At 37.2% G+C, this 14247-nt stretch overlaps 1 protein-coding gene across 2 annotated transcripts in view; it reads right to left on the bottom strand.

Moving 5' to 3' along the window:
- The window catches only part of LOC134743604 (SH3 domain-containing kinase-binding protein 1), a 51185-nt gene that overhangs the window by 22014 nt on the left and 14924 nt on the right, over window positions 1–14247 (bottom strand). Inside the window, exons 3-4 of one of the 2 annotated variants that reach the window (XM_063677163.1) lie at window positions 3821–3929; window positions 2188–2329 (exon numbers count right to left, since the gene is read on the bottom strand). In XM_063677163.1, coding sequence (XP_063533233.1) covers window positions 2188–2329; window positions 3821–3929 — 251 coding nt within the window. The remainder of the gene's footprint in view (window positions 1–2187; window positions 2330–3820; window positions 3930–14247) is intronic. The other variant, XM_063677164.1, reaches the window with a different exon arrangement.

Genomic DNA, 14247 nt, shown 5'->3' with positions numbered 1-14247 from the left:
AGTGGAACTGCTGATGATGATCAAAATGGAACTCTTTAATGACGCATAGTTTACGTTTGGCGATTTGTCCACTTCTTTATGTTTGTTAAGCAACTTAAGTTTTTAAGACATATTTTTGTCAAGCTCGAGTTCTGATGATGAGACCCACGAGGAACCTAGGGAACTCCTCAAATGTGAAAGGCATACATATAGTGATTTTTGTATTTTCATCAACAAATCCAGCATTTACATTTTAAAAAGTGACATTTGATGAAGTGGAACTGCTGATGATGATCAGAATGGAACTATTCAATGACACATAGTTCACGTTTGGCGATTTGTTCTCTTCCTTATGGACCCAAACCCAAACTTGGACCCGGACTCGGACCCGGACCCGGGTCTGAACATGGACCCCAACTCGGACCCGGACCCGGACCGAACTCTGACCCAAACCTGGACCCGGACACGGACCAGGACTCGGATCCGGACCCAGACCCGGACCCGGAAATGCTACTAGAAAAGTGGGTTAGGTGGGTGGGTGGATTTTGAACTGCGATTCTCACAGAACAGAACTGCTATCAGAAAAGTAGGTTAGGTTAGGTTAGAGCTGTGACCCTTACAGAAACGAAATGCTACCAGAAACGTAGGTTAGGTTAGAACTGCGACCCTTACAAAAACGAAATGCTACTAGAAAAGTGGGTCAGTTTACCTCCTTTTCTACATAATTAGGCAAAAGATGCTGTCTTTTTCATTTCATTGTCTGGAATCTAAGAATGCTTTCAGCGGCATCCCCCATTGAAGTCGGTTTTTTTTTCTTAAAAATTATGAATAAGAATTTTTATAAATTTGAATACCTACTGCATAAATTTAAGTGAAAAATCGGAAAATGGATTAGTGTTGAAAGTGGATAGTCTTAAAAATAAATATCAATCACCTCCAAAAGTACCTTTAATTCATAGGACAATGTTATGATGGAAATTTCCATCACCATGCAAAAAACAGTTAATGGATAACCATTAAAAAAGTACAGTACTCGAGCCGCTCGCTCGAGTCGAGCGTCATTCATACACCTTAATTTGGCATAAACACCTGTTTAGTGCGTATTTATCCCAACTTTCGTGAGTTACCTGCTCGAATCTAAATATTTGTTCTGTTACATCATGAGAGTTTTTAGCACAATCAAGTCCTTACATTTACTTGCAGTATTCAAAAGTAGGTGTGTAAAGTAGCGCTCTCGTTATCAGTAATAATGTTGTAAAATTTAATTTTCATGTAACATACACGGCTAATAGTTATTTTTAAGCTTACTGTACACTATAATACTGGTAGGGGTACAATGGCTTAAGAAGGAAATGATGATTTAAAGCGAGGAATCCCCTTCTGCAAGAGCGTTCAACTCATGACGTCTATTATACGTGCCAATTTAATAATATTTTCTACTCCCGTACTTTTATTTGTCATTTAAAGGGTCGTGCACACATCTTTAAAACCCTACCTTATAGTTGTCAAGACAAGTCTTTAGTCTATTCCCCAAAAACGCATTTGTGCATACACGCAGTATCTTCTTGGCACTTTTCGATATTTCGTATAATGACCATTTAAAAAATATTGTATGAAATACATTGTTGCCAACCTTATTTTAATGTTTTTTTTTTATTTCATTTTTAGGGTTCCGTACCCAAAGGGTAAAAACGGGACCCTATTCCAAAGACTCCGCAGTCTGTCCGTCTGTCACCAGGCTGTATCTCACGAACTGTGATAGCTAGACAGTTAAATTAAAGGTATAACAACAAATACTAAAAACAGAATAAAATAAATATTTAAGTGGGGCGGCTCCCATACAAGAAAGGAGATTTTTTTGCCGTTTTTTTGCGTAATGGTACGGAACCCTTCGTGCGCGAGCCCGACTCGCACTTGGCCGGTTTTTTTAAATCTTCTAACAGAAGTGTCTCAGATTATACTAAGCATTTAAAATAGAACCGTATACCGTACCGGTTAGTGGTATTTACCGTACGTAGAAGACCACTAGATTTACAATTTAATTTCAAAGTAAGTGCTTGGTCGTAGAAAAAGTATTGTATGCAACGTCAAAAAATACTCGTGGCGTCTTTATTAACAATTTTCGGCTTCGCCTCAAATTGTTACTCACGCCACTCGCCTTTTTTGACCTCTCTTAAACAACGGTTGCATAAAATACTATAAAGCTACCAGGTTTGGGCGGGAGCGCAGGCGCGGGCTCGAAGGTGGTGGTCTCGTACGGGGGCGGCTGTGAGTCCAGCATCACGACGAAGTTGGACGGGAACACGCCCACACGGCCTTGTCGGCGCCCTTGCCACCAGCCTTCTTCCACCTGACATAAACAATACATATGTTAAATTAAATATGCCTAACGAGGGTGGAAACATACATTTTTAAAGGCGGGAACTTAGATTGCATGATATATCATTAGTTTGTCTGTTGAGTCACTACCTGCTTAAAGCATAGCGGTGAGCCACACAGATATCTATGGAGAAATAAGTAGCCCAGTCTAACTCACTCGAAACAAAAAATCGCAAATCGGTCAAAATGTACTATTGTCAAGCTAAGTCATAGACAGATGACGCGGATATACGATTCATTTGTGACGTCACTAAAATAACATCGTATGCAAACACCGGTTTGAATAACCTTATGCATTCAATTTGTTGAGATATAGACTTCCTAATGCTATTCTACTGATATGTGATTGATATCTAATGATATCTTAAGACCAACCTTCTCTTCAAGACTCATCATTCAAGTTATAGTAAGAATAAGTAGTACTGTAGTATTTTCTCTTGGAACCTGCAAGAATTCAAGATGGTTGGTGGTGATATATTCTAACAAAAAGGTCCCTCACAGACGACGTAAAGACGGCTTTATGGTATCTTTATTTGCCGGGACTGTAATTATATCCTCCACAAGAGTAAACCAAAGAATGGGTTTATTTATAGCTGTTATCGACGACTCGAACCTACTAAATATTTCAAGGTTTATACCTACGAAATTAGTCGACAGTTCTGTATACTATACTACTAAATATAATCATTTTTAACCTAATCGTAGTTTTTTCCGCTCATCGATTTTTTTAAATTTTAGGGCAATGCCATTAAGTTCATTTTTATAATTGATACTATGATGCATGTCTTGGTTTTTTTCCTTTTGACAATGACTAATATACCTATTCCAAGCGATGATGATTATCGATTTATGATACAATAATATAAATAGGTATATTTATAGTTTTATTTCATTGTTAACTGTTTGCCTGTTAGCAGAATTCAAATGAACTATCTTGTAAAATCTAAAACTAATTATTAATTACGACTGCAGTGCTTGTGATTTGACAGTTGTTCGTTTGATAATCGTATGGATGTTTCTTCTTTTGAAATAGATATATTTACGTGATGTTTTCACGTATCTTAAGATTCATAAGCATAACTATCATAGTTTAACAGGGATTATCTTTTTAAAATTGTATAATCGTATAAAAACCTGAGTTATTTTAATAATATGTGTAACTTTATTTAATTGGCTTATTACTGTGTACATAATACAAATCACACAGCCAAACCTTCAATCACACCGTAGACAACCGTAATAATTTAGCGAAATTAACCGGTTTACAAATATATTGGGTGCAGTTGAAAAAATTCAGTAATGCAATATTTTTGCACGCGAGTATGTACATAGCTACATAGCTTACCTCCCCTAGGACATCTCGCACGTCGGGGTTCGCTGGCTGGTAGCTGAACACCGCCCGACAACGACCCGATATGCCGGTGCTGCTTCTGGACGGACACCGTTACAATATCTAGCTTACCTCCCCGAGCACATCTAGCACGTCGCCGACGCAGAGCGGCAGCTCGTCGGGGTTCGCTGGCTGGTAGCTGAACACCGCCCGACAACGACCCGACACGCCGGTGCTGCTTCTGGAAGGACACCGTTACAATATGTAGCTTACCTCCCCGAGCACATCTAGCACGTCGCCGACGCAGAGCGGCAGCTCGTCGGGGTTCGCTGGCTGGTAGCTGAACACCGCCCGACAACGACCCGACACGCCAGTGCTGCTTCTGGACAAAACATTGTTATTAGTTATTAAGCTAGGAAAGGACCATATTTCGGAACTTTTTAGGGTTCCGTACCCAAAGGGTAAAAACGGGATCCTATTACTAAGACTCAGCTGTCCGTCTGTCTGTCACCAGGCTGTATCTCACGAACCGTGATAGCTAGTTAGCTAGTAACAGTTGAAATTTTCATAGATGATGTATTTCTGTTGCCGCTATAACAACAAATACTAAAAAGTAAGGAACCCTCGGTGCGCGAGTCCGACTCGCATTTGGCCGGTTTTATTTTTACTATATTATTTTTTAATAATCGAGAATGTATGCGTCTTTATGATTTCTAGACGTGAGCTTGATATATATTGTTTTGAACATGGATGCGAAACGCTAGCTCGTTGTAAATGTATACATGCAAAAATTCCGACCGTGCGAGATATTTAAGAAGCTAAAACATTTAGATATTAATGTAAGGTTCATATCTCGGACCATTAAAGTGATTTAAAAAAAACAGATCTTCAAGAATCAGGCCCAAACCTGGTAGAAAACCATCTGTTTGTGTCAAAAATATGATTAAAAGCGTTCGTGAGCGTATTCGGCGAAATCCAGCCCAAAGTGCAAGTAAACTCCGACGATCCAATGAGTCCTATGTTACGACATGATCTTGGATTGAAGGCCTACAAAAGACAAAAAAAAAACATGGATGAACAGATGGCCAGAAAAAAGCTCATCTTCCTCGCGTTGTCCCGGCATTTTGCCACGGCTCCATGGGAGCCTGGGGTCCGCTTGGCAACTAATCCCAAGAATTGGCGTAGGCACTAGTTTTTACGAAAGCGACTGCCATCTGACCGTCCAACCCAGAGGGGAAACTAAGCCTTGTCGGGATTAGTCCGGTTTCCTCACGATGTTTTCCTTCACCGAAAAGCGACTGGTAAATATCAAATGATATTTCGTACATAAGTTCCGAAAAACTCATTGGTACGAGCCGGGGTTTGAACCCGCGACCTCCGGATTGCAAGTCGCACGCTCTTACCGCTAGGCCACCAGCGCTCTTGGCCAGAAAAAAGCTAAAGTGAAAAAATGCAGGGACTTGCTAGCTTTTAGACAGATTTTATACCGTGGCAAGAATTGCCTGCATCTTCACCAGACTTGAATCCGTTGGACTTTTCTATGTAGGGATACATGCTCAGCGATTGGGAGCACACAATTCATTCAAGCATCGGTTGATCAAAATATGGGACGATATACCAGATGAGATAGTGCGTGCCGCGTGCAACTCATTCTATGGTAGAATGCGTAAAGTTATACAGGTTAAAGGAGAGCGATTTGAGCTAATAAATTAATTTTGTATATGCTTAAAAAAATACAAGTTTAATATTGAAATTTGAAGTTTTGTTTTAATTTTATGGCTATTTTAAACTAGGACACTTAATCTGCCCATCCCAGGGCTCGGAACCGGTATTTTTTTTAAACCCCGAAATAGCCCAATATTTTGAATTTTTTTATGCTCATTACGTGGGACTGAATCATGTACCTATTTAGGAAACAATTTTGCATTATTAAAACGTCCCATTAAAAATGAAATTATAAACAAAAGAACGAAAAAGAATGTAATAATACCGGTATTTTTGTATGGAGCAAATACCGGTTTCCGACCCCTGGCCCATCCATGTAAGCTAAATATCACACACGATGGTTAGGAGGGGTAAGATTCCCTTATTTTACCTTGTATGCTCTGTCAAGAGATAGCATATAGGTTTATCGTCGCCACGTTTTTAATTTACTAAAACTTACAAAGTCGGCTCTGATCCATTAATATTTTTAGCTGCTGATTTTTTCCGTGAAACGCGATACGAGCGACGAGAGAGCGACCAACCGAAAGTGTACGAAAATATATTTTTTGTGATAGCACGATTTTATTTATTGTTATATGTATGTATTTCTTCCGCTGTTTATGAGAGTTAACACAGTACTGGTATCCCCATGGCTTAAAATAATATTGTAGGAAAAATTGTCCTGACTCATAATTGAATGAATTAATAACTACCATCACAAATATTGATACATATAATCATTATTACATACATAACATTCAGATATTGAAATAACCTATGCTGGCTCACCGGTACTTACGATAAGGTTAGCTCTGGGTTAGCCTAATATACCTACAAAAGTATTTTGTGAATTGTCGATTTAACAATAATTAGCGTCAAAATAACTTCTTATAACAAACAACAACAATGAGTGATAAACAAATACAAGTCGCCCCAGTTGACTAAGAATCACGAAACAATTTAGGGAATGAATTCCATGTATACATAGATACAATAATAACTACAGGTAGGACCGGAGTACCGAGTAGGTACTGTACTGGTCTACTCTAGACAATTAGACATACTTTTAATAAAGAGTAAGAAGGACTAGTTGCACTTCTGTGGTGAACGGGGAAAACATTACCGTTATAACACAATGCATAAATATAAATAAAAAATAAACAACTAACACAAAAGTAAACATTTGGACATTAGCCTAGCACTATAGTAGTCACGCCTTTTGATGTAGGTACACTTCGTAAATTAAACAAAACAGACGACAAGGCAGTCTCCGAGTATATACTTATACCTACTCACGTATGTAAATAATGTATAAGGTAGCTTGTGGTAACAGTGACCTAGATTGTAAAAACCGTCGAAGAAGAAACGTGCTTCGTGATCTATTCGATAGTGTACACTTAGGTACATAGCATATACACTTTGTAGGTAGATACATCACACCGTTTAACCTCGTAAGGGCAACCATATAAAATTACCCTATTTACTAAGTTTTAACTTTAGTTACTAAGTTTAACGTTTATTATTATTATTAAAGCCTTTATTATACGAACTGTTGACATTTTTTTGTAACAATTATTAATATTTATTGTATGTTTCTTCCATATGCATATTCGTAAGGTCTTTTTGACCTAGGCCTCTTCCGAATCGCCTTTTTCTATTATATTTAAGTATTTGTCCAACATTTTTTTCCATTTTTGTCTGTCTGTTGCCATTTCTTTCCAGTTTTTTCCTATTGTTTCTATTAGGTCTTTTTCCCATCTTGTTTTTGGTTTGCCTTTTTTTCTCTTACCAATCTTTGGATTCCAATTTGTTGCTGTTTTTGTCCATCTGTTATTTTTCATCCTCGCTATGTGCCCTGCCCAATTGTATTTTTGTTTCAGTATTTTTGTTTCAGTATAACGTTTTGAAGTTTGAAGTTTAACGTTTAGTTACTAAGTTTAACTTTCATGGCGCATTCGTTTTACACTGTAATGTCATGTAAATGTGTTTTCAATAAATAAATAGTAAACTGGGGTTAATTTCGCTTGTTTGAGAAATCAATAAAACAAAAGAAATGCTTAACTTTACTAATTAATTATAACTTTATTAATTATTAAGTTTATGAAAGGTTATAATTAGATTGAAACGAAGTGTACACTACATTGTAATACACATTTGGCCTTACGAGGTTAAAAATGCTCCTTTTTATTACACACTTTTATTTAGCTTCACTGCGTACCTACCTTTGTATATATAGTGCTTCAAATCTTGTAACTAAAATTTGAACCACTTCCCGGCATCTGATTCAAATGATTCAGATTGAAATTTGGAGTACTGTCGTAATTCCGGTGACAATGCAATAATATGCTAACATGGAGGTGTTCTGATGATGCAGCCGGTAGGTAGCCAAAGGAACTCCTCGATGGAAAAACACAAACACATCAAGTTTAGGCTCATTATAAAGGTCTCAAGAAGTACTCGATAGACATGCAAACGAGAAGAAGTACAGTGAGCAATAAAAGTGTGTGTCACAAAAAAATTTTTTGACAGTTACTCGTTTAAACTAATCTAAGGACTATCACAACAGCCTAAAGAGGTCCACTGCTGATCATGGGCCTCTCACAGAGCTTGTTACAATACTCGGTCATCCCTTGCCGCCCTCGTCAAAACGTTCATCCGGAACGTAGGCATATCCACACCACTTAACCACGATAAATCACTGTCAAACTCACGATTTTTTTTAATAATATTGGGTGCCTTCCAGCGATTGCTGCTAAAAACGCAACTCAAACTTACTTATTCCCAATAATTTCAATAATCCAGCATCAACTAACTTAAAAAAACCAATGTATTTCGAGCAAGAGCCACAGCCCACAGCTCAAACAGCTAGTCGCAAACCACGTCTTATCAGCGCCTTATCCAAACTGATAAGATACAGGTTCATTATAAATACAGCTAATGAAAAAATTATCAGGCTAAAATATCAAAATGCCTAGGGAATGATAGAGGGGATAGAGCACTGCAGAATGTCATCTCGCTTGTTTTGAAAGCAGTGTAGCTAAGTAATTATTGGTACCTTGCAGAAGATAACAGCCATAATAAAATAATAAAAACTTCGATTCCTGTCGTCGTTTTTTGTCGATTTTAATCTCACTAGTCTCGGGAGACAATAGAAACGTAGGTACAATTGCTCTTGCAGCTTTCTTACGGAATAAAAACAAATACACTCATTGAATTTATTACTCTGTGCAGTGTTGTGATGATTCTGGTGGTAAAGGGACCTGGTTCGCCTAGTTTGAGGTCTTGTCTATATCATAAAATAAAGTTGTTCAATTACTACCTAAAAGATTTAAGTTAACGATTTAATTTTTACTGCCATATTAGTAGAGGACCTAAACAATTAAATAAAGAATTCCATACCTTGTATATAGTACGTTAATAAACGATGAACACTCACTTACAATTAAGAGTCAAAACAAGAAAACATAAACATCGGAAATTCGACAAACCACCACAACCAATATTTACTAACACGGCACTACACGTGATGTCCACTAGCGAGTACCTTATACTATGATCTAATCCTACACATATTGTTATACCTACGTACAAACCAACTAAATATAGGAGCCAGTTGAATGACCATTTGTAGACCTTATTGCAACGAAATAAGGTCCAGGTCAGTTAATAGTGGTGTAAGAAGCAATTTGCATACTAAATCATATAGTCGCAAGACTCTCAAGTCGAATGACATCATTTACTCTAATACTTATACTGCTAGTAACAAATGAAGGCAGTACTTAACGAAACGACGTCACTTCCCATGTTTTTAATATTACAATGCTGGCATCATGTCATCCTAAACTATGACACGAAGTCACGAAAAATCCTAATAGAGGTGTCACTTGTGCGTTGTCAAGCTTTTATGTTGTTTTGGATGTTTAGTCATCAATACAATGCATCCTCTAGTATAGGGCCCTCCAAACTACTTCACGCTATCCTGCCAATTTAGCCTACAAAAGGAGACAAAGTCCGTTCCATACAATCCAGCCAGTGAAAAAGGCCCAACTCGATACAAACCGGCCTGCATGCGAAAACGTAGCGGAGGCCTGGTTGTGGCCCTCGGGTGTAAAAACTGTAAAAGTTTGGAGATCCCTGCTCTAGTACTCTGGAAGCCTTACTCGTCACCAAGACCACCATCATATTTTTATATCATATCGATGATTTGCTAACATACATACAGATAATGTAGGGATAGTATTGTTAGCATGTGGTCTTCAGTTTGACGGAGGTACTATTACCACTACTACTACTACCCCAGTTAGGCTGCTCCAAATACGTACACCACACACACGTACACACACGTACGTATACATATAATATATACCGTACCGTATAATATATCAAATGGCGTTATAACAAATGTATGTATGTATGTATGTATGTATGTATGTATTATATATATATATATATATATATATATTTATATTAAACATTACACACCCACGTCCGGCGAGATGACCTTCCGCTGTGCCCTCTAACTTGTGTTGCGGTTATGATTTTAATATGAGCAAACGTTTTACGTCCTTATCTTAAAATTAGAGTGAACTTTCACCTAATCGATTTCCATGGAAATTAGCGCTAAATTATAATATTCATAATGGCCAAACAGAACCAGTTATGTTGATATAGCTGTTGCCCGCAGCTTCGTACGCTTGGATTTGTATGTTGGTGGTCATGTAATGCCCTTTTACCAAGTTTCAACGTCTATCCCCTTTTTAACTAGGGTTGATAAAATCACGATTTTTATAAAAACAACATAATAATCCGATTAATTTGATTTAAATCGGATTTATTTGATTAAAATCAGATTTTTTTCATTTTTTCATTTTCTTGTCTATTTTATTAATTAAATAGCCAGTTCAGTTATATAATAAAACGAAAACACGTATTTTCATTAAATTTATTAAACTCGACAATTTTAAAAAATTTAAAACGACATCTTTTTGTTGTATTCACTCTTTCACTAGTCAATTACGAATGACCGGGCGAAAAGCGAAATGCGTCTCGTGTTTTAGTTTCGGGGAATCCTGGAACTGTTTCGGTACCATGCGTCTCGTATTATAGTTTCATGGTTTCCCCGACACTGTTACGCTATGACTCGGTTGCACATGTGTGCGTGCCGTAGTGGTCCGGGGAATTCCCTAAACAATTTTGGGCCGATTTGGTTGTAGTAAAAATTTAATGATTTAAATCAATGATTTTTTTGAAAAAACCCTTGATTAAAATCACGATTTAAATCACTGATTTAAATCAAGTTATCTAAATCATATGATTTAAATCAAGTGATCTAAATCATATCCACGTTGTTTTGAACCCCCTTAGGGGTTGAATTATCAAGAGCGTTGAAATAACTTTTTTTGTATCTTATATTATGCCTTTCTAAGAAGTTTTAAAGAATTTGTAATGGATTCAAACTTTCAACCCCTTTCTAACCCTTTTAGGGGAGGAATTTCCAAAAATGCTGAAATTAGTTTTCTTGTTTTTTAATAAAATACTTTTTACAAAGTTTTAAATTCCTAGCTTAAAATAAAACTTGAACCCCATACAAACTTTCATCCCCTTTTTAACCCCCTTAGGGGTTGAATTTCTTCAACTTTCTATCGTTTGTAGTTTCGGCTCTGCGTTGCTGAATCAGTCAGTCAGGACACGTGCAAACGTGCATTTAGATATACAGGTTGGCTAAAAGATAGATCACAAAAGTTACTTATGTGTGTCAGTGAACTAGAAATATAAGACTCGCATGGCAATTGTATCCAAACCAGTTCCTGGAGAACTTTAGTGCGTATAGAACGGTGTGGGGACCGACAGACATTATATCTTAATATAAAACCAGTTTCGTCATTTAGACACTGATAGAAATCGCACAGCCTAAACCGTTGAAGGTAGGACCTTGAAACTTGAAACATATTTTCTTCAAAATGTTGCAGAGCTCCACGAAAGGATTTTTTTCAACAACAGCCCGGGTTAACGACTTCTACGCGGAAACAGGCTAGTATATGTATAATAAGCTAACATAAATAAATATAACGACATGACATGACATAAGTAAACAACAAAAACATACACGATACAATGCACGGCGCCATAATCGCGCACTGACTATACGATCATATCACAGGCCACAATGGATGGAACCATGTCAAGTAACGAATAAGAAATATAGTTGGTCAAACCAAATTGTCAGTAAATAAGAACAAAAACAACTATACTCATCGTTTTCTTTTGGGTGCTAGTACTAGTGTAAGACAAATATAGTATGATTCTCTATGCCTATGTTTGAAATGAGACAGTCCGTTGTTCATACGTGCTTATTTCGTAACTTAAACAGTTTGAAAACCAAGCAGTTAACAAACTTTGTGTTTACCAATACTCGTCTTTAGGCATTTTTCATCGATTTAGTTTTTTTTTCGATTCTAAATTGATTCAATTTTGAATCTATTCAGACAAAGAAGGAAATATTTATAAACAGAAACGCCATAGGGATGCCTTTCCTTCTTTTTAGTTTTTATCAGAATAAAATTCATGGGCCTCCAAACCACGGCTCGCGAGCTACAAGTCTCTCGAGTAGAGTTGTGCCGTTCCCGGGAACGTTCCCAATTTCCCACTCGAGAAATTTCCCCATACAAAATGGAGAACGTTCCCGGGAATTCCCGGGAACGGCACTACTCTCGAGGTACAGAATCAAGAAAAAAAGTAGCTGCGCCTAAAGCAGGTTCAAAATAACTTTGATCATCTCACCCATTTAACTACTATTACTACTTCTGTTGCTGACGGTTCTTCTAATGCGCTTAGGTTATTAATTTAGATATATATCTGTGGTATAGAACGGTGTAACCCGCCGATGTCTCGGCTAACAGTAGCTAGAATATGACCTTTAAGGAACCTGTTCATTTATGGGGGCATAAAGCATATTTACCGTAATGTTCAACGCTATGATTATGAAATCTCCAGAGTAAATAGCGTATGCAGATCGCTATTGTAAAATAAAATCAAGGTTCATTACTTCATTACACAATGAGGCAGTGAATCTATTGAATATATTCACCTACCTAAGGTTCAAGCGAATAATTTGCACATGGCCTCTAAGCTCATACAAAATCTCTAAAATGGCAATGAATGCGTTAAAATTTAGACCTCTTTTCGGTCAAGAAAACATTGTTGACCCTCTTCACCGTAAATACAAATCCCTATGTTGAGCGCAGAGCGCAGGTCTACTTTCAGGCTTTAGCTTTTTCAAGTCACACACATTTTTGGATTTCTTCGCTGATGTGTACATCAGGATCCTTAAAATGTTTAAATTTACCGTAAAGCATCTGGTAAGTATAAAATTACGTTGACTCTACTTGATGTTCATAAAATATAGTCACTTCACTTTGTAATGAAATTGCCATAATAGAAATCAGAAATCATCGCATTTATTCGTGATAAACTATAACATACAAAAGTATAAAAACAACAAAGAAATATAAATATAAAAATAAATAGTTTAACGTATGCGTCTGGACAAAGTTTTGAACATGTAAAAAGTAAACAAAAAATTAAACTGAAATTATATCCAACTGCCAATTTAAAGTCTGTATATCTGTCAATTAATCCGGTAAGTTTCATGGGCATTGGATTCTTTCTCTTGAAATTATGGTAAATCTAGAAGAACACCATCGCGAAACTGTGTGTAATTTCTCCAGTACTATTTCCCTATGGCCGAAAGCGAAGATAGTGAAACATTTTGTGGAAGCGAGTTAGAGGTGACGATTTGTTTATAATATTTTTACATCATATTAAATATATTAATAACGGGTCACTCACGTATTTTAAATCGAAAACGCTCGACATGTTTCACTCCGTACCGAGGAGCTTCATCAGGAGCTTGCGTCGACGGTGACGGACCGGCGCAGACTGCGGGCCGCAGCCCTCCGCGCCCGATGACTCGGCGCGGGCGCCGGTGGCGGCAGGGGGGGCGAGAAACTACCCTCGTTTACGGCATTATTGTCAACCCATCATTTGACAATAATGCCGTAAACGAGGGTAGTTTCTCGCAAGCTCCTGATGAAGCTCCTCGGTACGGAGTGAAACATGTCGAGCGTTTTCAATTTAAAATACGTGACTGACCCGTTATTAATATATTTAATATGCCTGTGTCTCACGGAAGTTTTGTTATATTTTAACATCCTTTTTCTTTAAAAAATACTACGGGTATAAAGTCTGGTTTAGGTAAACCTTCCAGCATTAGCCAGTTTCCTGAGAGAGATCGATTAAAGAAAATAAAGGCCCGCCGAGTCACAAAATCTTACAGAGGTCATGAGATTATTCAAATGTGGCAGTAAAACTTATTAAAAATATCATGATGGTGGGCATCGGCACACATCTAAGAAAAGTTAAGGTCACCGTATCTGAAAATAACAATAAATAACTTTGAAAATGTGGGAACGTCATACCGACCAAAATGTGTAAAAAACATTTTTTTTTTGCGTAATGGGATTTATGGGGGACTAATCATATGTCACTTAAAATGGAAATTTATGGCAAGGTAACTATTGTTTTGAGAACACCAATGGTCCAACGGACGAGAATGTGAAATATGTCGAACATACGAAGTTTTCTAATAAAGTTTTCATAAGGAAGATAAAATTTTAACTTACAAAAATGCCAACATGCGTGTTTTCAACACCGATGGCTTTAAAGTATCACAACTTCCGTTAAAAATCTCGCATTGGAGTAAACTTTATCTTGCATTTAACGTTGTTTGATCATGTCATTTTTATTTAATACGACATTGAATTTTGTCCAGATTTCACTCCGCATACGTTACCACG

The sequence above is a fragment of the Cydia strobilella genome, chromosome 8 (assembly GCF_947568885.1).
Source record: "Cydia strobilella chromosome 8, ilCydStro3.1, whole genome shotgun sequence".
Classification (NCBI taxonomy): domain Eukaryota; kingdom Metazoa; phylum Arthropoda; class Insecta; order Lepidoptera; family Tortricidae; genus Cydia; species Cydia strobilella.
Note: the sequence above shows the minus strand (reverse complement) of the source record. Positions and strands in the feature narration are given on the sequence as shown.